Source organism: Pleuronectes platessa, chromosome 23, assembly GCF_947347685.1.
Source record: "Pleuronectes platessa chromosome 23, fPlePla1.1, whole genome shotgun sequence".
Classification (NCBI taxonomy): domain Eukaryota; kingdom Metazoa; phylum Chordata; class Actinopteri; order Pleuronectiformes; family Pleuronectidae; genus Pleuronectes; species Pleuronectes platessa.
Window position 1 is genome coordinate 6,081,797 of NC_070648.1, and position 25,933 is coordinate 6,107,729.

The 25,933-nt window shown below is 43.3% G+C and overlaps 1 protein-coding gene across 4 annotated transcripts in view; it reads left to right on the forward strand.

Annotated features, from left to right (window-relative positions):
* Positions 1-396: 396 nt before the first annotated feature.
* The window catches only part of LOC128430045 (RNA-binding protein with multiple splicing), a 35,217-nt gene continuing 9,680 nt past the window's right edge, over positions 397-25,933 (forward strand). The window contains exons 1-7 of one of the 4 annotated variants that reach the window (XR_008333941.1): positions 397-901; positions 14,266-14,343; positions 15,516-15,554; positions 17,934-17,996; positions 20,782-20,932; positions 22,429-22,556; positions 24,983-25,046. Coding sequence is in view for 1 of the 4 variants with exons in the window: in XM_053415975.1 (XP_053271950.1) it covers positions 839-901; positions 14,266-14,343; positions 15,516-15,554; positions 17,934-17,996; positions 20,782-20,932; positions 22,429-22,556; positions 24,983-25,045 (585 nt within the window). In the remaining 3 variants the exon portion in view is untranslated. Of the gene's footprint in view, positions 902-14,265; positions 14,344-15,515; positions 15,555-17,933; positions 17,997-20,781; positions 20,933-22,428; positions 22,557-24,982; positions 25,053-25,933 lie in introns of all 4 variants that reach the window. The other 3 variants (XM_053415975.1, XR_008333942.1, XR_008333943.1) reach the window with 3 other exon arrangements.

Below are 25,933 nucleotides of genomic sequence, written 5' to 3' on the forward strand. Positions count from 1 at the left end.
CTAATTTTGTGTTTGAACCCTTCACGTTTTGTTTCATAATCAGTACGTTTAAACAAACCCTGACGTTTGGACACCTCTTCTTTCAGTGTTTTTGCAGATCGAGAGGGGGGGGGTTCATAGGGGGGAACCTGGGCCCCTGACCTCAGTGACTTCTATCTCCGGCCCTGCACTGAGTTCAGCTGCTGTGTTAAGTGACTCTTACTGATTATTATTATTATAATTTATTTTTGGGCATGAAACGTGATGAAGCCCAGCCAGCAGCAGCAGCAGCAGCAGCAGACGATGCCCCCCCACCCTCCACCACCAACCACACACTCACACACACACACACAAACACACACACACACACACACTAAACCCCTCCTCTGTCCCGCACCCCGCCCTCCCTCACGTGGAGATGGGGAGAGAAGTTACCACCGAACATTTACCGAGTGTTTCATTCAGGGAACAGAGACACGAGCCGGAGCAGCTTATCCAGGGAACCACTGAGGAATATCTGACCCCAAAAAAAAGCTGACTTCCATCCTTCCTTCCTCCTCCTCCAGTCAAGACCAGATCCACCTACCATCTTCCATGTCGCCAAACTAAAGAAGAAGAAGACAGAAGAAAGAAGAAGAAGAAGAAGCAGCAGCAGCAGCAGCTCGGCTCAGTTGGACAGCGGCCGCGCGCGGACTCCTGTCGTCTGCCCCTCTCTTCTTCTTTTCTACGCAACAAAAAGAGAGTAACCATTTCGGTCCTGGAGGAAGCGAAGAGGAAGAAGACGCAGAAGCGAAAGGCGACGAGAGAAGCGGAAGACGTGGAAGAAGACGACGGCGCAGGTGAAAGTGACAGAGGCAGAATGAACAGCAACAAAACCGAGAAGGAGATCGAGCAGAGTGAATTCACCAACCACGAGGAGGAGGTACGTGAGGGAAGCGAGTCAATAAAAACAAACACACCTTTCAACGAGTCAGATAAATCCACAATAAAGACTTTTCTACCCGCTTCAGATTATCAAGTGTCTCTGAGATGTTCCCAGAGTTGTTAAAGTTTCTTATTCTGAGGTGTTTTCTGAGCTGAATCCCAGTTCCAGCTTGTAAAAGTTGTTTGTACTGGTGTTAGTTAAAAGATGTGCCCCAAATATTTAATCAAGATAAAGAGTATTTTCTCAATATTAGTATTTCGTTTGGGATTGAAAACTTTGCTCCTCAGTAAATCAAGATTTTGCTCATTATCAGAATATATATGACGGGATTATATTTTTTAAGTTTAAAGATTTCGCTCCTGAGTAAATTAAGATAACAGTAATAACTATTCAATCAATAGTCAGGATAATCACATTAAAAGTGACAATATTATAATATTTTAAAGTTTTTCAATTTATATTTGTGCTCCTCAGTGAAGTAAACTCTTCTTCCTGAATAGAAAATGATAAATGCTAGTTAACATCAAATAATTGTAAATTCGAGGTAGATCCATTTTGTGTTATTCATACTCAATGTGCAATGTTTTCTTTTATTGCCCAGCCCTTTTGGCACAGTGCCATTCATTATATTTACACCTGGAGAATGTTCCTTTATTTCACTTCAATATGCACCTTTCATAAAATTTTCACATTACTTTTTTATTGTGTTTCCTTTTAAAGTAACCCACCTCATGCTGTAGCCAAGTTCAAATGAAGCAGTAATTAAACACTGGTAATACTGAATGTTCACTGAGGTTTAAATTAGAACCAGTTGATGAATGACTGATGCAGTTCCTGAATAGCTCTAAAACCCGGATGCCAATGAGGAGAATCATAACGTTCTTGGGACTTAAGTGTTACCAGTCCTCGGCTTTACTGTACCATAAAGCCAGACTCCCCGCAACACTGAGAAGCAGTGGTAGAGGGAATACTGAGCCAGGGCAAATTAGTTTTCAGTGAAGCTGAGGGAGCAATTGAAGTTCAGGCAACCACTGTTGCTGCAACACATTGGCAATAAGTCCTTTTAACCCACATGCACTGCATTACAGTCGACCAAGAAGAGCCTCTCCGTACGACTGTAACTTAATTACACCCAAACACTCTAAAATGATATTGTTTGTCCAAAGGAAAAGTGACGTGATCCGTTTTAGTTTCTGGTGAAAATGGCTCTCGAACATGTTGGACATGAGCCCAGTTTCTTCCTCCTCCTCCCGTTCTCCTCTGTAAACATTGCTCAACCTGGATCCGTAATATCGCCCTTCTCTGTAAATAAGTTCGCAGAGGAGCGGCACGGACCAACCCCCGTTCGGACGACAAGAACTGTTATTTCAGAGCTCCCCACATCCCCAGCCAAGTGATGTAAGAAGGGCTCCATGAGATCATATCAGATATTTCTCTTGGAGCGGTCTGACGAAGGCCCGGTGTATTGTTTTTGTCATTTTGTAACTGAATTGCTGAACAAACCCCCGGCCTGATGTAATACCATATTTGGTCCACCGCTGAGGTTACCGTGGGTTCAAGCCCTTTGTGTTACACCACACAGAGGAGAATTAGACTCCTATACTGAAGTCTGTGAAAGTTAAAGGAGAGTTTAAAGGTCCACAGTGCGGCAGTGCGCCTGTTTATGGACGCATGATTACTGTCATTACTGAAAAATCTATTGTTTTGATGAACATTTCAATGTCAAAGGTGGAGAACTATGCCCATCACACTTTATCAGGGGCAAAGGTGACAAAGTCCCTTCAGATGTCTCGTTTTTTATCACTTGAAACCCCCAGAATCTTTAAGGTACAATGAGCCATTTTTGGACACAGACCCAAATTTCTGGATATTCTCTCGAGTCTTCCTTTCACACATGAGGAACGTAGAGGGAGATTGTCCAGGTCAGACGCGTTCACAACAACATAATCATGTCTAGAACATTCAGGCTGGGCAGAGGAAGAAGAACATGACATATAAATGTATATGTCATGTGTTTTTTGGTTTAAGGCACATTGACGCCGGCCCTTACCGTCAAATGTCTTCGTCGGCCTCTTCTTCATGCATGACACTTTTTTTCATCCTCAACTGTCTGGATTTGAGACGTCACTTTCTCCCTTTCGAATACGTCGGCAGCAGCTGACTCGGACGTTTTGCGTTCTCCCTCACAGCCCCTCCGGAAAATGTCCAGACTTCAGCGCATGTCTGATGTCAGCCGCTATAGAGAGACGGCATCTAGATCTCACATTTGTCAGGCTAGAACCTACAATTGTGCATTTGTTTGCTTAGGAAATGGCTTCAATGATTCATAGCTGTTGGTAGTTTAATGTTGATCAATTCATCAGCTCATTGTTTCTGCACCACAGGGTGCAACCTATTTGTTTTAGCCGGGAGAGAGAGATGGCTCCACATCATTTCAACCGATGATAATTATCTGATTAATTTCTTTTTACCAGCTAATAATGCATCACTCAGCACAGCGTAATATGGTAATTTAGTTTGAGTGCTAAAATCATCAATGAGTGAATTGAGGCAGTTGACTTTTATATAAGACACATTTTAAGCCGAAATGCACAATATTTAATGATTGAACTCCAACGTGAGGATTTTCTGCTCCTTTGTGTTTTTTCTATTGTTCCACTGAATTTGTTTTTCCTTATGGATGAGTTGTCAGACAACATTTGCAACCAAATGCATCTCAGCCTGTGATTCTTATTTTCTGACATTTCATTAACCAAAGAAGTAATTTATTTACTTCTAAATAAAAACAAGCAGCTGAACCCAAAATTGTAATAATCGTTTTGACTTTTTTTCTTCTATTTAATATGAGAAAAACCTCAACCTCAAAAAAGATTGTTTTAAATTCTGCGATGCGCACAAGCAGAGGGAAGAGACGAACCTCTTTTATTGTGTAGAGGACAGAGAGCAATGACCAGAGGAATCTAATGATGGTGGACATGTTTGGAAGCCATCCAGACCGGCAGCAACTTAAATATACTCGGGTGTATTAACGTGCGGTCAGACAGCAACGTTTTGTCTCTGGTGTGATGCCGCTTTAATGATGTGCGTTTTATGCAAAGTGGAGCAGCGAGTTTTCAGGAACACGCACACACATCCACACACACGTACACAAGCAGGTGTTGATAGGTGCAATCACGCACTCGCACACTCTTGCAGACGGGTGTGGAGATTCACACAGAAACACACGAGACAGACAATAATGTGACTAATTTGTGTGTATGACTGGCGTTGTATCCACACGATTCAAGAACGTGAGAGTTCAGCTGTCGGCTTCACTTATCGTCAAAAGCTCTAAGATGTCGTTATCGGCATCTTTGTCTCATTACTTCTTCATCCTGAGCTTCTTGATATTCTTTTAGTTTTGTCCCGTGCTGCTGCCGTCACGTGTCTGAAACGTCATCCACACTCCCACTGCCCCCTCTGAAAGTTCTGGACATCTTCTTGCTGTATTCTCACAAGGGCTCACTTTGAAGGGACTAATTGGACATGTTGTTTTTCAACTTCAGCTCCTCATCCCGGCTCCTGCACTGGAGCGTCCACAAAGTTCCCCTTGTCGAAAGCACTCAACGTGAAAAATGCCAAACAGCTTTGTACTTAACAACACTAAAGCAACCGTAAAGTGTGACCTTATGAGAGTCAAAGTTTAACAACCCTGCTGGTGTGACTCTCACATGCTGAACAGCAGCAGCCTCTTGCACTGCCGAGTAGGCGACTCAATGGATCACTGATTCGCACCAGTAAAGCGCCGTAGCGAGCTCGGCTTCCCATGCCTGCTTCATCGCTCAGCCCTCACACGTCATCGTCAGCGCTGCACCTAAGCCCGATGATGCTCAATGTTTATCTTCCGTGGACCAGTGCTCGCCAAACATGGTCTTGTTGCAGAGAAGGTATGCAGGTCTCAGCCCCCGGCAGCATCTAATCTTGCGTGCTGGTTTGATAAAGCTCCATTATCGGGTGTTCTGGATGCTTTCACATTCTGTGGCACTCAGCGGCCACTGAGGTAGTGGAGGTGACACGCCGTCTCTTACATGGCAGATGCCAAAGATACGTTGTGACCCGCTGTGGATTCCAGACCGTGTATGGAACGAGAGGAGCTGCAGAGTAGATCATATTTTCTAGAAAAGTGAATTTAAAGAAGTGAGTGAGTCTTTGTGGAGGCTTTGTTCCTCCTGAGCTGTGGAGACAGTGATGTGAAGTACAGTCGCACAGCCTGTGGTGAGGTGACACATTCCAGCCGTGTTTGTGTTATCAGGAAGGTAACCTATCATGACAGAGTGCATGCAATGAGGGAAACAAACCCAGTTCAACAAAGTCACATTGAAATCTTATTTACTATTTTTAGTGCCTTTATAACTGAATGATAAATCGATTAGGTGACAGAATGTTTTCAATTTTATTTTTCGAACTGAAAGCCTTTGGCTCCTGGATTAGTAGCTGGAGAAACAATCTATTTGAATGCGTCACTTTAGGAATATTTTAGACTCCAAACTATTAATCAAGAACATAATCAGCAGACTAATCATTCGTTGGAGCTAAGAAATTAATTGATTAACCTTTTTAATTTATTTGATTAATCATTCAAGTCATTTATCTAGTGAAGACAGACAGATTTGTTCTCCTGGAATCTCAAAAACAAGGTTTTGCTGCTTTTCTTTTTTGTGTCATCATGAATTGAAGAGTTTTCTCTGAACCGAGGGTCGGACATTGTCGCCTTAGGCTCTGGAGTTTGAAATATTGCCTCATATTTTACACAGACAACAATCAAATCATAGAAAAGCAACATGATGATTTATTTTATTGTTTGCTGCCCGAGTTTGCGGTGTTGTTGTTCACATTAAAGAGCGAAGGGAAAGGTATTAGACAGAACGGTGAAGACATGCAGTACAGGCAGTGAGTACATGGAATGCATCGTGGATACCAGTCACCCGACTAAGCATGACCTCTAACCTCTTGCCGTCAATTTCCCTTAAGCCAACTCATGTTTATTTAAGTCGAGACCTGCCCAGCTCTCCCCACGCTGGAGGTCCACCATCAAACTGCACCTGATGTTTGTCCAACGACTGAACTCAGAGTGCCGACGCTTTTATTGTTTCCTCTACAGGACGAAACTATCCTCTGCCTGAAATGTGCTGCTGGATGTTACAATCTGACACAGCGGGGGCCTTTAAACCTTGTCAGACATCTGTTGATTGTAGTTCTTGGCTGACCATAAACACGTAAGTGGATATTTACGAGCGCCCAACGAGAAACAGAATATCACTCGAGCAAGAGTTCAGCAAATGCGGCGTGAGTCCCTGGGGTGTTGTTTGGATTGTGCTTAGCCTGCATCGGGGATCCACCGGGTCCTCCTCAAATAACAGGTCATGTGGCCGGCCTGACCTTTTCCATTAAGAGACGTAGCTGGGGGTGCTCCGCTGCAGGAGAGGCACTGTAAAGCGGGAGGGGGGGGCCACGCCGCTCTGCAGCACGGTGGCGTGGGCACGTGTGTGTGTGGTCCCTCCGTGTGCATGTATCTATGAAAAGGGCACGCAGATATGTTAACGCTCTGTGACATGAAACGCTATCGCATGGGGAGCTTTAGAAGGTAAAGTGGCCCTGAGAGGGCAAATGGGAAACATGAAAAAAGCGTCATGGATTGTTGAAGACGATCACAGTAATAAAAAAGCACATATAAAGTATACATTTATACAAAGCCCGGGTATAGTGCTCACACAGTAAAACCCTCTCCCGTCTGCCCGTCTAATAGTTTGGAGTTTATTTATATAAGCGCCAGGGGAATTGTCATCTTATCTTAGCCATTTGTCAGCTCTGCGACAAGAGGTATTTGAAAAGACAACAACAAGGCTTAGCGTCAGGAGCGGCTGGCAAAAGAAGCCTTTTAAAACAGTTGCGAGAAGAACAAAAAGAGGCAGCGTTAAAGAATCGTAGGATAACTTTGAATAAATATATTAAAAAGTGATCAGGAGCGAGGAGTGAGCCTCTAATGTGGCACCGCGTTCCTTAAAAGGCCTCGGTTGTCATCTTTGCCTTGTAATTAATGATGCTCGAGTTGAGGGAAGTGCGAGCTCGTGCCTCGACAGCGTCAGCCATCTTGTCCTGCTTTGTCACACTGTATTTATGAGCCTGTTCAGTCACCTCCACTTAATATTGCTTACTCACCAGCTATAATTATCCACCTCACTGTGAGATCTGTCTCGTCTCTGTCTCTCTTTACACCCTCCTGTAGACTTTTTTCATGTTCTACACCATTTTCTCGAAATTAATCTTTTTTCTTTTCCCCAACCACCAAGTACTCCTCCTCCTCTTCTGCTCCCTCTCTCCACTTTTATCTCCTTTCCCCTCCGTTTCCTCCTCCACTCCGTTCCTACGTCCCAACCTTTATCTTGTTCTCCTGCCGTTTCCTTACCCCCCTCTTTTCTCTGCCTCCACCCTGGCACTGTTTATAATTTTGCCTCTCCTCTTCTCCTCCTCTTTCCTACCCCTCCCTTCTTTTTCATCCTGCCTTCTCTCTCTTCCTCTCTCTCTTGCACCCATTTTAGTCCCAGTAGCCACTCTTTCCTTATCCCTTATCGGCCCATACGTTGAAAGCCTGACCCTGACATTTCTGAGCAGAACGACCGTTTATGGTCATGGGAAGGAAGACAGAGGCGAGCCAGGCGGAACGGAAACAAAGTGAATGAGAGTCCAGATTAGCACGGGAAGGGTTGGGCCAAAACTGGAAACTCGAAAAGTCTGTAGATGTGCATCAGTGGGTTGACCCCTGAAACGCTTCAATTACACACTAATTGTAAGTCAGACTAAACTATTTCATATTCTAAACAACAGATCCTTCAAACATCCCCAAAAAACTATTTAAAACAAAAAAAAAGGTTTATGAAGCTAAAGCAAACATTTTGTGGCCCCAGCTTTCAGCATGTGAGTATATTTTGATATAATTATTGAACAGTGACAATTCTGTAAGAAAGTGTTCCAAATCAAGTCATGAGCTAAGGCTATTGGAATGTTCTCATGAGAATTTGTTTTGGTATCTTTTATTTAAATAATGTCACATGTATTGATTTATACTGATAACAAGATAACCATTGTTCGTAGGAGAATTATCTCTGACAAACACAAAAGAATATCTGTACGAGTAAAACTACTTATCAACGGCAGGTTAAGAGTTTTTTTCCCCTGGAGACATAAAGAATAATTGAGTTTTCCACTTGCACCTGACATTTTAACCTTCTGCCTACCCAACCTAAAAAAGGTTTTAGGTGTCCACTTGGGGAAGCAGCAACAAAGAGAGCACAGGAGAGGCTGACATGGACTTGGCCGATTCGTTTACGTTAATGAACACTCAGGAATGTTAAGTCCATTCTTTGAGACTCATCAGATAAGAGAACGGGAAGAAGAGAGCAAGCGGGCATGAAAGATTTTGATGAACTCTGATCCGACAGCCGAGCAGTCAAGCCGTTGCGTCGCTGACACCCCGTGAATGGGTCCGGCCTTATCTCCCACACGTCACCCAAATGACACCTCAAGGCCTTGTTTTGCTCAGGTCGGAGACGGCTGATGAGAAAGAGCGAGCACATGCGTGTCACTGCGTTTCGTTCAAGTCCGGGGGGAGAGGAGGGAGAAAAGAGTCACTGAGCAAGGGATGGAAAAACACAGTGAAGTGGGCACGCTCTCTCGGCTTTCCGAGGTCATTTGTTTTAAATGTCTTTTAAAGGTTAACCTGTTGGAACATTTACAGACCCTCACAGGGCTGTACTTGTTGCTCAAAAGCACTTGTGGGAGGCAGCGAGGGGGAGAAAGACAAAGAGACTCTCGGCTCGCCGCTCCGCTGTGACGCTGGGAGTGTGCTCAACCCTCACAGTTAACCCCTGACCTGCACAATAACCGTGGCTTAACCCCGTGACCTCTGACCGTAAATGTGAAACTTGACCCGATGAACCCTGGTTATTAACGGACAAACGGAGTCGTCCATTTATGGTGGTTTGACACCTCTCGGGGTCTGCCATCTCTCACTCTTCACATTCTCCGACACGGAAGATGAAGGGGGGGGGGAGAAGAAAGAAAGAACTTGTGAGGATGGCGGATGGCGATGCCAACGCATAAGATGGCAGAGGAGAGTGGGAGTCTTGTCAGTTAGACTGTTTTTTAATAACGTGGCACTCAAGTGATGCAAGAAAACTGAGCTTGCCCTGAGCTGACACGGGCTTATGGGTAGACTTTGATTGTAACTTGGTCACAGTGAACAGAGACCTGTGCACGAAGACTTGAAAGCAACTATTGCGGGTCTGCAAGGAATGAGCTTTTTTTTAAATTTCATATGCAGGTAATTGCAGCATTGTTGCGTACGCTCAGGCTCCACAATAGGCCCGGATACTGTATCCTCCCTTTCAAGGCGTCAAGGTTAGATCTGTGTCCCGCTACATCTGGCTTAAAGGGCCTGTATCTATTAACTTGGCTGTCGAACACACGAGCACTCGCCCACGGGGAAGGTGGTAAAGAAACACATAGTAATCATCTCGCATTGCACCAAGGTCATGTCTCTCATTTCAGCCGGAAAAGTACTCAATTAAATTCGGGGGGGGGGGGGGGGGGGGAAATACCTGAGAAAGTCAAACGGCGTGGCAGATAAAAGGCATTACAGGCGATCGGTGTAACCAATTTTACACATATGCCGTTCCAGGCAGTTATTGTTACAGCTTCCAGTTATGGCTTTGTCCATTAGAGCTTCATGGCATTTGATGGTGGAAACGCTTTGTGGTGAAAGGCCGGTCGGTGGCTTTGTCTCGGGGCCTAAGTAAGATTTTCCCTTCACACGATTTGGTGTTGTGAGTTCTGTGATATTTTCTAACACCAGATGTTTTTAGCTCATTGTATCATCCATAGGGCTATTTTTATAACTTTCATCTGGCTCATGAAAAATGCTCGTTAGTCGTAACTTCTGAAATCTCAACAGTCAGTTTGGTAAACAGCAAGGTTTCTCACCAGATCTCAACAAGCCAGACCAAAATAAGACCCAAGCTGCTATAAACCAGACTTTAAGATATCACCTTAACACACTTGAGCAGCCGAGGCGTGTTGTGAGCACACACCTCTCGCCCCTCCTTCCACAAACTCAGGGTGGCACCAGAAAACCTGCAAGGTGCAATAATGGAGTATCAAAAGGGTGATGACCTCATCCGGGGCTTGTGGAGTCTCAGACCTCTGATTAGAGGTGCATTGATCTCCTGGGACTTGCTGCAGAAGTGGCCTTAATAGGATCTGATGTTTTTGGCCCGGGGCTCCACACTCTGCTGTGCCTCGGCCAAGGCGTTGCCAGGGAACTGCGCTGGTACGCTGGTTGTGAAGTACTCAGCTGGCTTGTGGTAGGTAGGGACTGCTGTTTTTGATCGAAGCCTGCATGCATGTCGGTGTGTGAGCACTCCATAAATGGTCAATGATTCAAAGGCCCGTAGCTGGCCACGCACCACTATGGTAATGCAGGTATGCGACTCACAAGGAACCAGTAAAACAATGTCTCTAAAACCCAATAATACAGAGGCTGAGGGTTAATCTTTACTTTTATGAATCTGCCCAACCCATGGCCTGACCTGCAAATAAGTTTACTGCATCGTGACAGCTTAAAAGTCTCACTTCACCTGGTGGCAGCCAACTTATAACTCTCTGTCTTTCCGAGGGTTGTCTCAGAGCAACAGCAATAAAGACCGATACTGAAATCAAAAGCAGATGTCTGCAGGAGAGAGCTGTTGACACATTTAGCCTGTGAATCATCCCGAATGTGGCATGTGCAGTCAGCTCCTCACCGGCGGACACACGGCAAAACGATCATATATCACAACAGCTGACGTCAGGAAGTCTCAGGAATGGGGCCAAGAATGTCCCATTGTTCTAAGGGTGCGGAGGACCTGTTGTTTATGTGTGTTTTAGCTGAACTCAACTTTTCCAGCTCCAATGTGTCTATTAGGCTCGTGACTGGAGATAAGAGCTAAATCAAACTGGGAGCTTTGATAGTTTGGCAAGGGAAGATTAGATGACTCCGATTTTCTTGATTTGTTGGCCAACCAAATGTTCAGGTAGTGTTGGAGAGATGTCAAGGAGCAAGATTTAGTAGACGTGATTTTATCTAGAAACAAATCATTATTTAAACGAAAAGTTGGAGCCTGTTTATTTGCTTTGCAGTGATCCAGAGGGGAGAGATATAAATCTGTCATCCCAGCGGCAGCAGGTCTTTTTCCTCTGGCGGTTCTTGTGGTCGTGTAGCTTCATCAGGAATTCAACCCTTAAAAACATCAGTGAAAAACCAAACCTGTCCCTGTCAACTCCTCAAACACCTTCTTGGATCGGAACATTCAGCGACACTAGTATTTTGAACATCACACACACACACGCACACGCACACACACGGTTTTATCAGCCCCAGCAGCTGTCACTGACGGCCCTCGCTCGTGTCTGATTGATACCATCCTGTTGTGACTCTTTGTTCCCATGTAGCTCCATATAAGGAGGTCCTCAATAGCGTTTGTTTAATCAGATCTGCCAGAGACAGAGCCCAGCGATGGCCCCTGCAGGGTCCAGCTCGGTTCAGATAAAATACGATAAGATAAGAGTGAAGGTGAGAAAGTCGGAGGTGAGATTTCCTATTTTTTTAGACTGGATGGTCGTTTTTGGACTCACAGGCTAATGCTCCCCCCCCCCCCCCCCCCCCACCCACCCCTCAGTTGCTAAGCTGCTTTGTTTGTGTGGTTCTCTGCCTTTGGCATCAGTGGTGCGTATCAGGTTACATGTGGGAATGAGGTGTAGTGTTAGTTCAGCAGCTCCTTTGTCCCCTGAGTTGTGAATCCACAATCTAATGAATCTGGGAGCTTTGAATCTTATCTATGCACAATGTAACTGCATGATAATGGTTCTGTTGTAAAATCGCCCCTGAATAGAATCAGATTATTCAATAAATAACTACATTATTCTTCCAAATCCGCTATTACAGTATTGAATTTTAGTGCGCAGGGTGGAGCTGTTAGATGCACACAGTCTATTGTTTGATTCGAATGTCTCCAGTGAATTAAAGCAATTATTTTCCTGTAGCAGCCAAGTTTAATTGGGTGATAACTCCAGGTAGGAGGTGTGATAAGTGCTTGTATAGATACAATACATTTCCTTTTAATTTTATCTCACGCTTCATGTCTTCCACAGTTATTTTAGCACCGAGGTTTGATATTTTTCATTGTTTTCTGTAGCTTTTACTAGATAACATGTAAAAACGAAGCTGCTGCGTTAATTGGAGACGCATGTAGTTTATAGTTATAAATACCTGTGGTAACAGCTCTTTCCTTTGGCCCTATATTAAGCGCAGACATCTGCAATTACATGCAACAAATAGAATTTCCCAGTGTTCTTATTTTTTCTCTCCTTCTAATCGTAACCAGATCTGCGCTCGTGAGCTGTGACAGGACGTCTCAGCACCTCCAGTATACGTCTTGCACTGTGCTGCTATGTCTGTGTTTACTAGATGCTGGCACTGCTGCAGATGTGCGTGGAAAGAAGCACTGCTGTTCACACAAAAGCTTTTTCTAAAAGTCATGCCAGTTTGACAGTCATGTGGTTTTCAAGAGTGACGCTGCAAAAATAGGAGGTGAAGGCTGAAATTGACGATTTTTGCCTGTTTAATAAAGAAGTGTCAGGAGTGCCACTTGCCATTAGGAGTCTCGTGGAATAAAATTAGGGAGATACCTTTATTCATGTTAGTGCTGAGAGTGAGATGAGAGGATCGATACCACTCTGGTATAGAGCATTACGTATGAAGCTGGAGCAGCTGGTTGGATTAGGTTGGCATAAAATCAAAGTGCACGTGCATGCACACATAGTGTTTGCCCTCTGGAAAAGCACATTGTGGCTGTTCTGCCCGGTCTCTAGTCCGTACATTAACCTGAGCGAGCAGCATCGCACAGATATGCAAGCTCTATTGGTCTCTTATTATCAGATAATCAAGATACAGATGTATCATCGTAAATAAAGAGGTACAAAATAGACATTAGATTGCCCTGCGCTTAATCTCATATACCCTGGTTGTCGTTTCTATATATATCGTTTCTATCTTATCTGCAGTTTATTTACTTTCTGTCTCAAACCATTAATTCTTAAATGATTAGTTTTTTAGCTGTGCTCTCTGTGGAATTCCTACCTCCACCCAAGGCCAAACAATCCTCCATTTTCGTCTAGTTATGTCTAGTCTTTTCTTGACCTCAATAATAAAAAATATAAGGGAAAAAGAGTCCGATGATCTTGGCAAAGATCTTGGCCAAGATCATCGGATGCCAAGATCTTTGCACCATAGATATGTTGGATGTTTTTTTTTACATCAAGATTAATTTAAATGTTATCCTTGACAACAAAAAGGAGACATGGGTGAGAACATAACTTCCCTGGCCGAGGTGAATAAATCTATGTTAGCCCCTCTGCTGTTGTAATTAAACTTTTAGATGTTTTAGTGACAGGCCATAAAAACATATGCTGCTCAACTTCACTCCTTTAAGTTTATATACCACAGTCAGGTTGTGGTGTGTTGTCTTGTACATTCTCCCCATACTTTCCAAAGCAATATTTCAAGTTTATCCCTTTTCCCTTTTTTAGAAGATGACTTCACCCTCCCCCGCCCACTTTCTGATGACTTTATTCATATTGACTTTTGCTCATCTGTCAGGGTTGATGCTGAGGTTGTAGGAATTAAAAAAAACTGGGTTTAGATTGTGTTTTAGAAATAAAGATTTTTAGACAAACTAACTTTACCTGCAGTACGTTTAGTGCTTTACTTCTCTATCAACCCACATTATAATATAATATAAAAAAACTTCCTCGTCTTAAAGCACATCGGAGTTACTACTCCCACTGTGGGTTTTTCACCTCCTCTCACTTAAAGGTTCCTTTGCTCTGCCTCAGCTAACATATACATTGTAATTCCCCAGCAATGCCAGCTCAAGTTGCAAGTTGAAAAGTTCAAATGTAAAACAGAGGCTAGAGCTGTGAGGGAGGATCGCCATAAAACACAGCCGGCTATAGATTACACAGGAGAACACAAAACACTGGGTGTAGAAAAGGTATGATTGGGGGGGCAGCAGTGTGTGTGTGTGTGTGTGCTGAGCTGAGGTTCATCCCCATCAGTATCTTAGAAGTCTTATCTTTCCCTGTCAAGCCAACCCTGGGAATAATCTAACTCATTTTCCGTGTCCTTTTTCACATAACCTCATCCTTTACTGTCAGGGATGCAAGGAAGCTATATATAACACCTGGAGGTTAATGAAAAATACATGATCTCTCGTTCTTGTCTTCCCCAGGTCCGAACGCTATTCGTCAGTGGACTACCGCTGGATATCAAGCCGCGGGAGCTCTATCTCCTGTTCAGACCTTTTAAGGTATGTTTGTATGTTTTTTAAATGGACGGACTGCCGCTATTCTTAGCCGCCGTCTTTCCATGCTGTCAATGGTCCATTAATGGTGATGAAATGAACGGCAATGGAAACTCTCTCGCGAGGTTCAAGTCTCTGTGTTCCTGAAGCTGAGGTTCAATCACATCTTGATCCATGGGAAGCATGTGTGTGTCTGTGTGTGTGTGTGTGTGTGTGTGTGTGTGTGTTTGTGTGTCATGGAAAAAAGGTCTGGCTGCCTGTGATACAAAAACAAAGCTCATTTAGCTTCACCTCAGAATCTTCAAGGTGTCACAGCACAAACAGTCCTGGACGTAAGCTCAGGGGAAGGCGCGTAAATGATGCAAGCTTTTTGTCCCAGTCGAAATAATGGAATAATGCACTTAAATGGGAGTGGGGGGGAGGGGGCAGCACTGTTAAAGTGAATAATGGGACAATTGCTATGCATCTAATCCTGCTCTTAGATCATGCTGATGGTATGCACTCTCTGAATTTATGTCTTGAAAGCTGTAAATCTCAATTAAGGGGGTAAGACGTGACAATCCGGTTCATGTGGTCTACATACGAGACCTTTGACCCACGTAAAAAACTTGGTGTAGTAAACTGTGACTCTGCAAATGTAAAAAAAAATAGAGAAGATTTTCCCCTCTGCCGAGGAGGTTATGTTTTTGTTCGCATTTGTTTGTGCAATATCTTTACCTGCTGGAATGGAATGTGAGCTCATGTATGCATGTGTGGTAGACCCTCAGTTCTGTATGAATGGATCCATGGGCTTGTTTGTACATGTGACTGGTACAAGTACACAGCTATCAGCAGACCCTACCTAAGAATATGGTCAACCCTTTAAATTTAGTTTTCAGGCAGATCCAGAATTCTTTTGTTTACTTTATTTTACATCGTGAGATACAGCGTTTGTTCAGATCCAAGTAAAAATCTGGATTTAGCGAATTCAAACGTGGTGTCATAAAGGGACTGTTGTGCCTTGGTGTAGGTTTGCACTCTACATAGTTCTAGTTTCTTAATTTAATTGTTACAATGCTAAAAAAATATTCTTTGCAACCATTTGCTCGTTCGAATTCCTAAAATATCTTGTTCTTTAAATGGAATGAAAGCTTTCGTCTGTGTTAACTCACAGCTCCACCATTGTCTCTCTGTTTCAGGGTTATGAAGGCTCCTTGATCAAACTCACCTCCAAACAGGTAAGCTACAAGACGCCGAGCGCTGTGTTTCTATACAAAGAAACTAATGAATGAAGGCATCTGTCAGTCTCTCTTCACTCCGTTACTGTTTGCTTTTTGTTCATCAACACATTTAATTCTTTTGTCTCCCCTTTTGTCGTTTCGTCTTTCTCTCCCTGTGTTTACACCTTGTTGACTAGGATGGATTAGCACCTTTTGTCAGCCGGTACCTGGAATAGCTGGCAAAAAATGATTTGTGGGGGGGGGGTGTTGCACCAACTTGCCTTTGGCAGTCGCGCAGTCTGCTTGTAGTCACAGACAGACAACTCCGTGGGGACGTGCAGGGATGGGAACGGAGATTGAAAAGAATTTTGAGGTGTCAAAGCGAGCGTGTTTGACAAAAGCGGTACTGACGGTGGAGCTTTCTGCCTCCGGGGGCGCGGGACTGAAAATGAGCTCGGCTGGCAGGTGTCCAATCCAGAGTAAAGCAATTTAGCTGCATGACACTGTACTTATTAGCACATTACACCGCTTCCCATAAAGACATGACATGCTCATTAGGAAGGTTTAGGGCGATTTAGAGGGGAAAACTGCCAAGTTAAGTTTTTGTTCATGTTAGTGAAAAATTGTTCAGCTCAGGAAAAATCCTATTGGTTTGTAATTTTCCCTTTATATATTTTTGTGTTGTTTCACGCTATAATTGTTTTTAACTTGCAATTAGCAGCCATTTTAATACATTGTCCATCTTTTAATACATCTAGGTCCGCCTGAACCTCATTGTGTTCCAATTCATGTAAAAATTATCTTTTTGATCAATTTATTCCCAAATATTTGCTACTTTAAAGGCTTTGGCTCCAAATGTGCAAGATGGCGGAGTCTGAATCCAGGAGGCGTGTTGTTCATCTATATTTAAAGTTTATGGGCTTGACATCTAGAAGTATTTTCAGATTTTCAAGCTCAAATTCAGCTTTTCACTCTAATGAAACTACCAAACAAATACTGATCAATTGATTAATTGGGTAATCAATGCTGGTCTTCTAGTCCTGTTGTGAACCCTAACCTGCACAACAACAATGTAGAGAGTGTGGTTCAGGCAGGTTTGCCTTCTTTTTGTTTTGCCTGTTTAATGAATAGCTGAGACGCTCTCCGTGCACTTTGGCCTCTCGCTGGCATCTACCTCGCCCTGCACTTTCATAATAATTGGCATCTTCCGCGTGGCCAACATCAGCTGATGCTTGTGTTCCGTCGGGTCTCGCAAGTGCAAAGACAGCACAACATTTCTCAAGCTTTGCTTTGAGCGACTTCCCTCCCGACTAATGTCAATGACAATGGCATCGTAAATCAATCGATCTCGCCCTCCCTTCCAGTCAGGAAAACACGCAGCTATCTCCTTATATAGCAAGAGCCACATCTCAGGCCCTTTCTATTTATATTCCTGTTACGCTTTCCTCTGCCTGACGTGTTCACTTAGTCCGACTTTCTTTTTTGTGTGTGTATGTGTATGTTTTCTTTCCCCCCCTCCTCCTTCTTCTCCTCCTTCTTCACTATACTTGTTCCAAATTCCCATAACCCTGGAACAGCTTTTTGCAGATCACACGCAGCAGCGCAACCTCACGGGATCAACATGTTTAGCGATTTCGTTTTTCTCCTCAGCCCCACCTCCTGACGTCCCTATCCACACATACATGCACCGTTGGAAATGTTTATTCTTAGATCACATCTGCAGCATCGGTTTAAAATTCGTAAAGCACAAACCGGCGGCAGCCTTTTGTCGTTTTTTGTTTTTGTTTTCTATCTCTCGCTCACTCACCTTCACGATTGTGACTCTAAAGTATCAGCCACCAGGACACAAAGCATGTAGATGTAAACAAGAATGTGTTGCACTGACAGGCCTGTTAGAGGAGCCCAACTATGTTCACCTCTTGCTTCACTTTCTCCCTTTTGTATATTCTCACCTTTAACCTCTAAAATTCTAATCCTCAAGACCACCCCCCCTTGCATATTTCTTCCTTTTTCTCTTTCTGTTTCTTCTCATTTTCAAGCCCCCCCCCCCCCCCCCACCCCCCTTGCCTCTATTACACTCACTCACATTCACTTTCTTGCTCTCACATTGCCCGTATTTGGGCATAGGGGAGATGAATGATGAACTCTCCTCGCACAGAGTGAGCGTCCAGCCTCTCTTTCTCTTCCCCTCTTCCTCTCTTAGTCGCCACAGCTCTATAAACAGGGCGAGAGAGAGACAGAGACAGGGAAGGAGGAGGAGGGGTGTGGGTCTGATAAAAAAAATGGAAAAAAATATATAAAGAACAACATGTCTATGTCACTCAGACAGAAATGCAGACTCAGTCTTCTGCCCTAAACCATGTTTCTTCCTTTTGTTCTGTCTCCCTGTCTCCCCAGCCGGTGGGGTTTGTCAGCTTTGACAGTCGATCAGAGGCGGAGGCTGCTAAGAATGCCTTGAACGTAAGTGTCATGCCCTCTCCGTGCTCCTCTCCAGCACCAGCTCAGCGCTCCTATATCTTGTGATGACTTGGAATCAAATCGTTCTGCCTTCTGTGCAAATGCATTGAATATATCGGGGCAACGGGGGGGTGGAGGGGATCCAGATATTCCTATATTACAATTTGGGTGAAAAAGGTAGAGAAGACAAACACCGCAGGGCTGCTCTAAATGCTGAATGTCTGAATGTTAATAAGTAAATAAAGCATTTTTTCTTAAAGATTTACTGTGGATCCTGCAAGGTCAGGAGGAAAATTAGCTCTTGCACCACATATAAATAGAAGATATTGATCTGGGGTTTACTTTTAATCTCGCTTATATCAGAATGAAGCTCGGGAGAAAGCCTTGATGAGGCAGATTCAGATATATAACGTTGACCGTCCTCAGGGTTTTATTCGGCTCTCTTGAAACAAAGATAGACTAATGAACTCAAAGCTCTATTTTCCCATTGTTTCTTCTTTAAATGCATCTATCTATACACCACCCCTTTCCTATTTTGCATCTTAAGTTTTTGTTGATCTCTTTGTCTCGGAAAAAGATCAGTTTTTTCTCATCCTCCCTAAAAGTGAGACTGTGACAACGCGAGCAGAATCTGTCAACCTTCAGATGTGGGAGATATTGGTGCGCATCAAACGCGGAGCAGAGAGTTGAAGAAAGGATACAAAATTATCATCTTATTATGAGCCAACAATAGTCTGACTTGTTTCCATAGAATCGCTCAGCAGGGCTGAGAATTGAGCAGCGCGCTTGTTTTTCGGGGAAAGCCACGTCCCAGGGGTCATATGGAGATAAGCCAGAGTTTTTCTGCACATTGAAATATGGGAAAGACGAAGAAACTGAAGGAAAAAGGGGATTTGTCTCCTGTTGTGGTGGTTTTATTTCCCCCTAAAAACCAAGGGCATTTATAATTTCTAAAAGAACAAAAACACCATTAAATCATCTACACATTGCATGCGGAAGTCCAAAGGAAGTGCTTAGAAGCTTAAACACACCTCAAGGTAAAGATTCCACACAGTTCAAACCGAGATGCACTCAGGCCTCATTATATTCATGTACCTTATTATACTGGTGCAGCCTCGACTGGCAGAAGCTACAAGAGCGCTGAGCCACGGCAATCCTAGTTAATTCCCCCCCCCCCATTCATGAGAGGAGTCATCCCTCGCTTGTTTCAGCTCAGCTTTGCCCGAGCCTGCAGGGACGAGCCGAGAAACACAACCCCGCAGCTTCTCACTCTTCTGCTGCAGAGAACTTTTACTCCCGGCTGCTCTTCTCCTCCATCGATCTGACCTTCGCGTTTTTTTCTCTTCTCTCCGCAGACAATCAAACGGGGGTTAATTAAAGGGTGTTTATAGTCGCCGGCGAAAATTCCTCCTGCCGTTTTTGGTTCCAAGCAAACCAAACAGATAGCGGCGTTGTTTTTTGGGGATGAAGAAGACCTTTGTGTGTGTCACATTCCTTATTTTTTCCTCAGGCCAAAGTAATTGAGGAGAAAAAAATGATTTGGACGAGGGCACATGTGGAGTTGTTTGATGTCGATCTGAGAGACAAACAACCTCTACTTGGCTTGTCGTGAGCAGTGCTATGTCAGAAGGCTTTTAGCGTTGGCATCTGAAGAATTCAGCAGAATCTTTGGCTCACTGGAAGCAATGACTGTCATTTGATGTCATGGTATTACGTTACAAATAGCAGCAGCGAGCTCAGCGGGGGCCTTGCGGCTCGTGGTGTGGGTGACATCATGCCCCGGCCAGGTTCGTGTCATCAGGTCGTGATTTTCAGTTTGCAGTGAGTCGTTCATAGCGAGCTTCAAAGTCTAAGCAAGCGCCAAGATAGTGGCAGTAGAGTCGTTTGTGAAATGGTGCAAGATGAAAAGTATACAAAGTGACAATTGCAGATACCAGCAAGGTCCCGTTGGACATTTAAATAACACACAACAAGGCTGAGGATGCAGAAGAGAAAGATGTGCACGATAACAAACTCCCTTAGTGTTCTAAATTAGTCTGCTTCATCATTATCTCAAAGCATACGACAGCAAATCTGTCAATTGCTCTCTATTATTTATAGCGTCACCACTTCAGCGGTGAACAAAATCATTTGCTCGTTTCAAGCACGGCTGCTTAAGCAAAGCATCTCTGACCTGATGTGTTACATCATTGACTAATTTGACTAATCCTAGTCTGGTTAAACAAAAGGCGTTAACTTCCAGGAAAACAAAGGACTTCTAAGAACTTCACAAACAACTTGTGTGCATTTGTCAAATTTGACAGCAACATGAACAAATATTTTGTTACCATGTGCAAGTGATAAATGCTAAAATCTTAGAATAAATGTGTTTAAATACCCATAGTTAAAGAAATGAGCTGATTTCTGCACAGTTATCTTATTTCCCAACAAACATCCTCTATATTTACAGGTGAAGGTCAAAGAAATCTAAGAGAACTTTACAAAGCAAAGTCATCACATGCTTTAACCACATTGTTTTGTGTAGAGTAACCACTTGGACTCAATATACTGATAGCGGGAGCACTTCACAGTTTTTTCTCCATGGTTTCTATGCTAAACCTAGGGAATGTCATTACTATTATAAAGTCAGGATGCTAAGTTTACTTTTCAAAAAGTACAATATCTATGCAGGTACCATTTCGTATTTTGTTGTAGTTTTTTGAAGAATCAGTCCAACGTTAACTGTTTCATTTTGTTCTCGTAGAAAAGCTTTGTACAATCGCTGATGCATCTTTCCATTTGATCTCAGGGGGTCAGGTTTGATCCGGAAATCCCCCAGACCCTGCGGCTGGAGTTCGCCAAGGCCAACACCAAGATGGCCAAGAACAAGCTGGTTGGCACCCCCAACCCCCTCCCTTCCCAGCAGAGCCCGGGGCCACAGTTCATCAGCAGAGACCCATGTGAGTTCTATGTCCCCGAGCTTGTCTAACTTTTTCTTCGTCTGTGCTGCTGCTTCCTTTGGACATTAGCGTCACTTGTTTGAGCTGAGTGGGCAGCTGTTTCCTTTTAGTTTTTTTCTTGCCGTACATTAATAGAGGAGCGTCTGTGCTTCGGCTGCATCCGTGGAAATGGAGATGGACTTGGCTTCTAATCACTGAAAAGTAGATTCTTTTTTATCTCTTAAATGTGTGTTTGCTCGAAACTGAAACACTGTCATGCTGTGCACAACATGTTTAGAGCTCCCTCCCTTAAATGATTCAAGTGTTAGATCAACAGTACATGTTCACAGTTTCAAGGCCTTTCAGTACCAGGCGTGTATGGAATGCAGCCCTGTTCGCTTTCTCCCGTTTAGGTAAATATTTTTCCGAGAGGATTCTGTGAGAATCAGTGATTGATAGTTGAACATAGGCCAGCTGTGGCTGTACATTCTTCCTGAATTACCAAACTGCTCTTATCTTAAATCTTTTTTTTGCCAGAGAGAGGGTGTGTACTCGAGGCCCCAGTGGAAAATGGAAGGAAACGATTAATGAAACCATGACGTAATCACCAGGAGTGAAATTGCTGTCATTTCCCGATAATAGATGTTTTAAATCAGGCATGTTTCTGATCCTGCTCTGATACATTTTACCAGGAGACAGAAAACAAAGAGAAAAATGCTCCTTTAATTTTACCACAATATTATGTTTCTCCACTGAGTTGCTGTTTTCAACGGATCCTGTGTTTTTTTTTTAAGTGTTCACACATTCTGTACCTCTCTGCACTGTCATCTATCTCTTCACTCATTCACTACGCTCTTCATTCACTGTCACTTTACATTCGACACTGAGTAAATCATCACATCTGAGATGGTTTCCTCTCATTTCCCCCTGAAATTAGTCAGATATATTGATATTTAATTAGCTATCAGCTGCTTTTTAAGCATTCCATTCTCACATATTACAAATATGTGCTGCAAACAATGATAAAAATGCCAGATTTAGCATCAAAAACAGATAAAGATGCTGGAATTCTCATTTCTAATGGACTAACATAAATTGTATTGGCTAAAATGATAAATGTTGCACCCGTAGCTAACTAGCTATTCAAACTGATGTCAGTTCTGTGCGTTAGTCGAAAACGCAAACTCCGACTGACTCCTTCCAACTGACTCGTCTTAGATACGAAAATAATCATTCAAGATCTATAATTATACAAGTTTTTACTACTGACACTAAAGCTGCCAGGCTAAGGCTTTGAGACTGATCAGAAAACAATGTGGAATTTTGTAAGTGTCAACCCCTATTTTTGACGTTTAGCTAACTGTTGAATTAAAGAAATGAAATGAGAGGAAGCGACTTGAGATAATTAGTACTCAGCTGTAGCGCACCTCCACGACCACCCCCTCCTCCACCCGAGCCCCCCCACCCATCCACGGGCCACTCTCCTCACTCCACTCCTCCTCTTCTTCTTTCCACAGATGAGCTCACAGTGCCTGCTCTATATCCCAGCAGCCAGGACGTGTGGGCATCATACCCACTGTACCCGGCGGAGCTGTCGCAGGCCCTCCCACCCGCTTTCACCTACCCCTCCTCGCTCCACGCTCAGGTAACCTGCAGACCCACCCCTCCCTCGCTCACTATTCCACCATCACCACCACTGCCCCTTCACCTCCTCCTGGGCCCACGGGGCAAACAGCTGCCGCCCTGAAATCATCTGTCTGTTCCATCCTCAGGGCACGCACCACCCAGCCACTGTTATTTTTCAGATTTGCAAAGGACTGACAGCTGCAAGGTTAAATCAAACATCCAGACAGTTACCTTGTACTGTTTTAAAGCAAAGAAATGAATTGGTTTTGGGGATCTATTTTTTTTAGAGCCGCGTAATCACATTTATTTGTTTTTTATTTGTCTCTACACACAGATATGTTGAATGGACCTTTTTTAACAAACTCCAAAGAGCCCATGGTTAACAGTTGCATTATAGCTTCATACTAGGATCTGGTCAGTCATGTTCATGTGCTCAACGGAAGCAGGAAATGAATTAGGAATCGGACATAATTGAATTTGCGTACTGATGGTGAAATCTCTGACCTTTTTACTATAAATATTTAATTTGCAGGCTGTAGTGCGTTTTAGCTTGTAATGATGGCGCTCTCTCTTGAGCGGAGCTGATACCTGATCCCATTAACTTCCAGGAATCAAACTAACCTCACTCTTCACAAAACCCTCGGCCTGTTAGACCTCCAAGTAGGACATTATTGTATAAATCATACGATTTTCTAAAATTCCAAATAGTTCATTTTTAAACAATATAAGTTTGAATCACCTTTTTGTCCTGATTGCAACCAATCACGAGTCTTCTAACTCTGAGATAAGAAATAAAACTTCCCCAAACCGAAGTATCTTTTAAATGATACTTCTGTTTCTGCCTTGAAATCGTGAAAACTACAAATAAGTCATCAATATAACAATTTCTGGGTATTCAAAAAAACTACTTGGAAGCACCTACTTGATTGAGATAAACATATTTTTCTATAAAATTAAGATTGTGTCAAAGTTGAACATCTACAACCACAGCTTATACTCTTTGTGAATCAATAACGGCTCATATAATGTCACTTTATTAAAATCACTCTCTCTCACTCACAGACACACACACACACACATTACTGGAAGCTGCAGCCCTTTTAAAAAGGTTTGCATCATCATTTGATCATCACCTACTTCATTAATTAAAACCCTCTTCTTTTTTTTTTTCTCCACCAACCGTGATCCAGTTTATCAAGGTCTTCTAAGCTGCACAGCTCCACTGTGAATTCCTTATTGATCTCTTGAAATTCTTCTCATGGAGCCTGTTTGCTACCGGCCGACCCGATTAGATCTCACTATTAGACATACTATTTCTGACTCCTTTTTTGGGGGGTGGTTGTTGATTGGGTTTCAATCTTGCATTGATCTGTCAGTTCTTTGAGGTATTTTAAGCTCGAAATGTTCAGTATCTGTTGTGTGTTTTCTTTTTATCTCTCTATATATAGAGTGTATTTCTGCATACTGTATAACGCAGATATCAAGGTTATTTAAGTATAAAGGCCCCCTGGCAAAGACACTGAAGCTGAAGCTCAGATGATGTCAGAATTCGAAATGAGTTGAATCTGCCTAGCTGGTATTTTTCCACATGTGAGGGCACACAAAGAAAATCCAGACTTGTGAGTTTTTTTAATAGAGTGTTAGCATCTCGCATCCTCTTCTGACCCAGGGTAGAAGCTGATGTGAGGTATTAAATGTGGATATAAACAGGTAAAGCCCACACACACAGACACACACACACACAGAAACACACACACACAGACACACACACACACACACACACACACACACACACACACACACACACACACACACACACACACACACACACACACACACACACACACACACGAGTAACTGCTCAAATCTAATTTATGTTAACATGAGCTCAGCTCTCTGGCTCATTGAGATGCTGGCGTCCTCTCCAGTGAGGGCACAGTGGATGTGGGATCGCTGCTAACTGTTAGCATCTGTTTGCAGAGTAGAAACACAATAAGTCCTTCTGTTGTGTGACATGTGAACTTCATTTTGAACACAGGGTGATTTCACAATGTGGAATAAATGAGTCAATTCATCTGTATGAGACAGCGACTTGTTTGTTACAGATATTTACAGCTTACTGTTTTATACATGTAAATTAAAAGTATAAGTTAGAGGACATAAGCGACATTCTCACTTAGGAGGTGGAGGTGCATCGTCCATCTTTATGGTTCCTTGTTGTAACTTCGTATTTGACGAATCAGACTTTCATAAATTTTGAAACTCTCAACAACTAAGGGAATTATTTCTGTTTGTATTAAATGTGAAACCATTATTGTGCAACACATTTTTCAGTGTTTAAAACGTGCCAGTTAATGTAATATTTACTGGAACATTAAAGTTTGTATGAATATAAATTGTGTGTAGTCATATCATCTGTTAATGTGAGTGTGACTGTTTGTTTAGATTCGCTGGCTTCCACCTGCAGATGGAACTCCTCAGGGATGGAAGTCCAGGCAGTTCTGCTGAAGTATGTGTGAGTAACAACACACACACACACACTCCCACACACACACACACTCTGCCCTGACCCTGCTATGACAAAGACGTGTACATCGAGCCTTGCCATAAAATAACTTCGGTAAATGTTATGACACTTCGTTTAAACAGGCGCAGAGATATTCCTAAACATGTGTCGGGAATATCACAGGGTTTCACTCCGTGCACGTGTTCCCTCCTTTTTACCCTCAAACCTCACGTGGAAAAAAAACCTCCATCTCACTTACCAACTAATTAGTCACGTTTCTGCCGGTGAGCACATACTACTCGCTAACACAAAACAAATTAGCCTGTTATGCAGAGTAAATGTGGACGTGTGAAATCCAGTCGGTCAATTAAACCGCGGTCTCCTCGCACGGCATCACACGAGATGAAAGGTGCAATTTAAAGGGGGAACTCCATTATTTTCTTCCGCTCGGGTCACAGGGTACAGAGGCTCCACTTCTCCCATTGAAGTGACGCTTGATCTCGGGCATCAAAGGCGGCGAGTCAAACGGAATGTGCAACGAGCTCCGCCGATGTTTCAGCAAAGCAGCCGGAGTAGAAGTCAGCAAATATGTCTAAAGTAATCAAATGAGCTGCTCTGATAGGTAAAGTTATTATAACCAGTGGCGAAAGTCACTCGGTGGATTCACTCGAGCGCTGAGAGCGATAATTAGGTGGGTTTGTCGGTACGAGCAACCTCTGCCACACTCTACAGTCAAAACAGCTGTGAAGGAGTTTTAATGATCTGAGTTCCACCAGAGATTGTAATTGATTTTAATTTTCCGAGATGATCTTATCGCTCCTGAAACGAGATTAAGTTGTTTTGGTGCAGGATCAGTCAAAGTTATCAGCTCCACAGATCTGCCGTCTGAT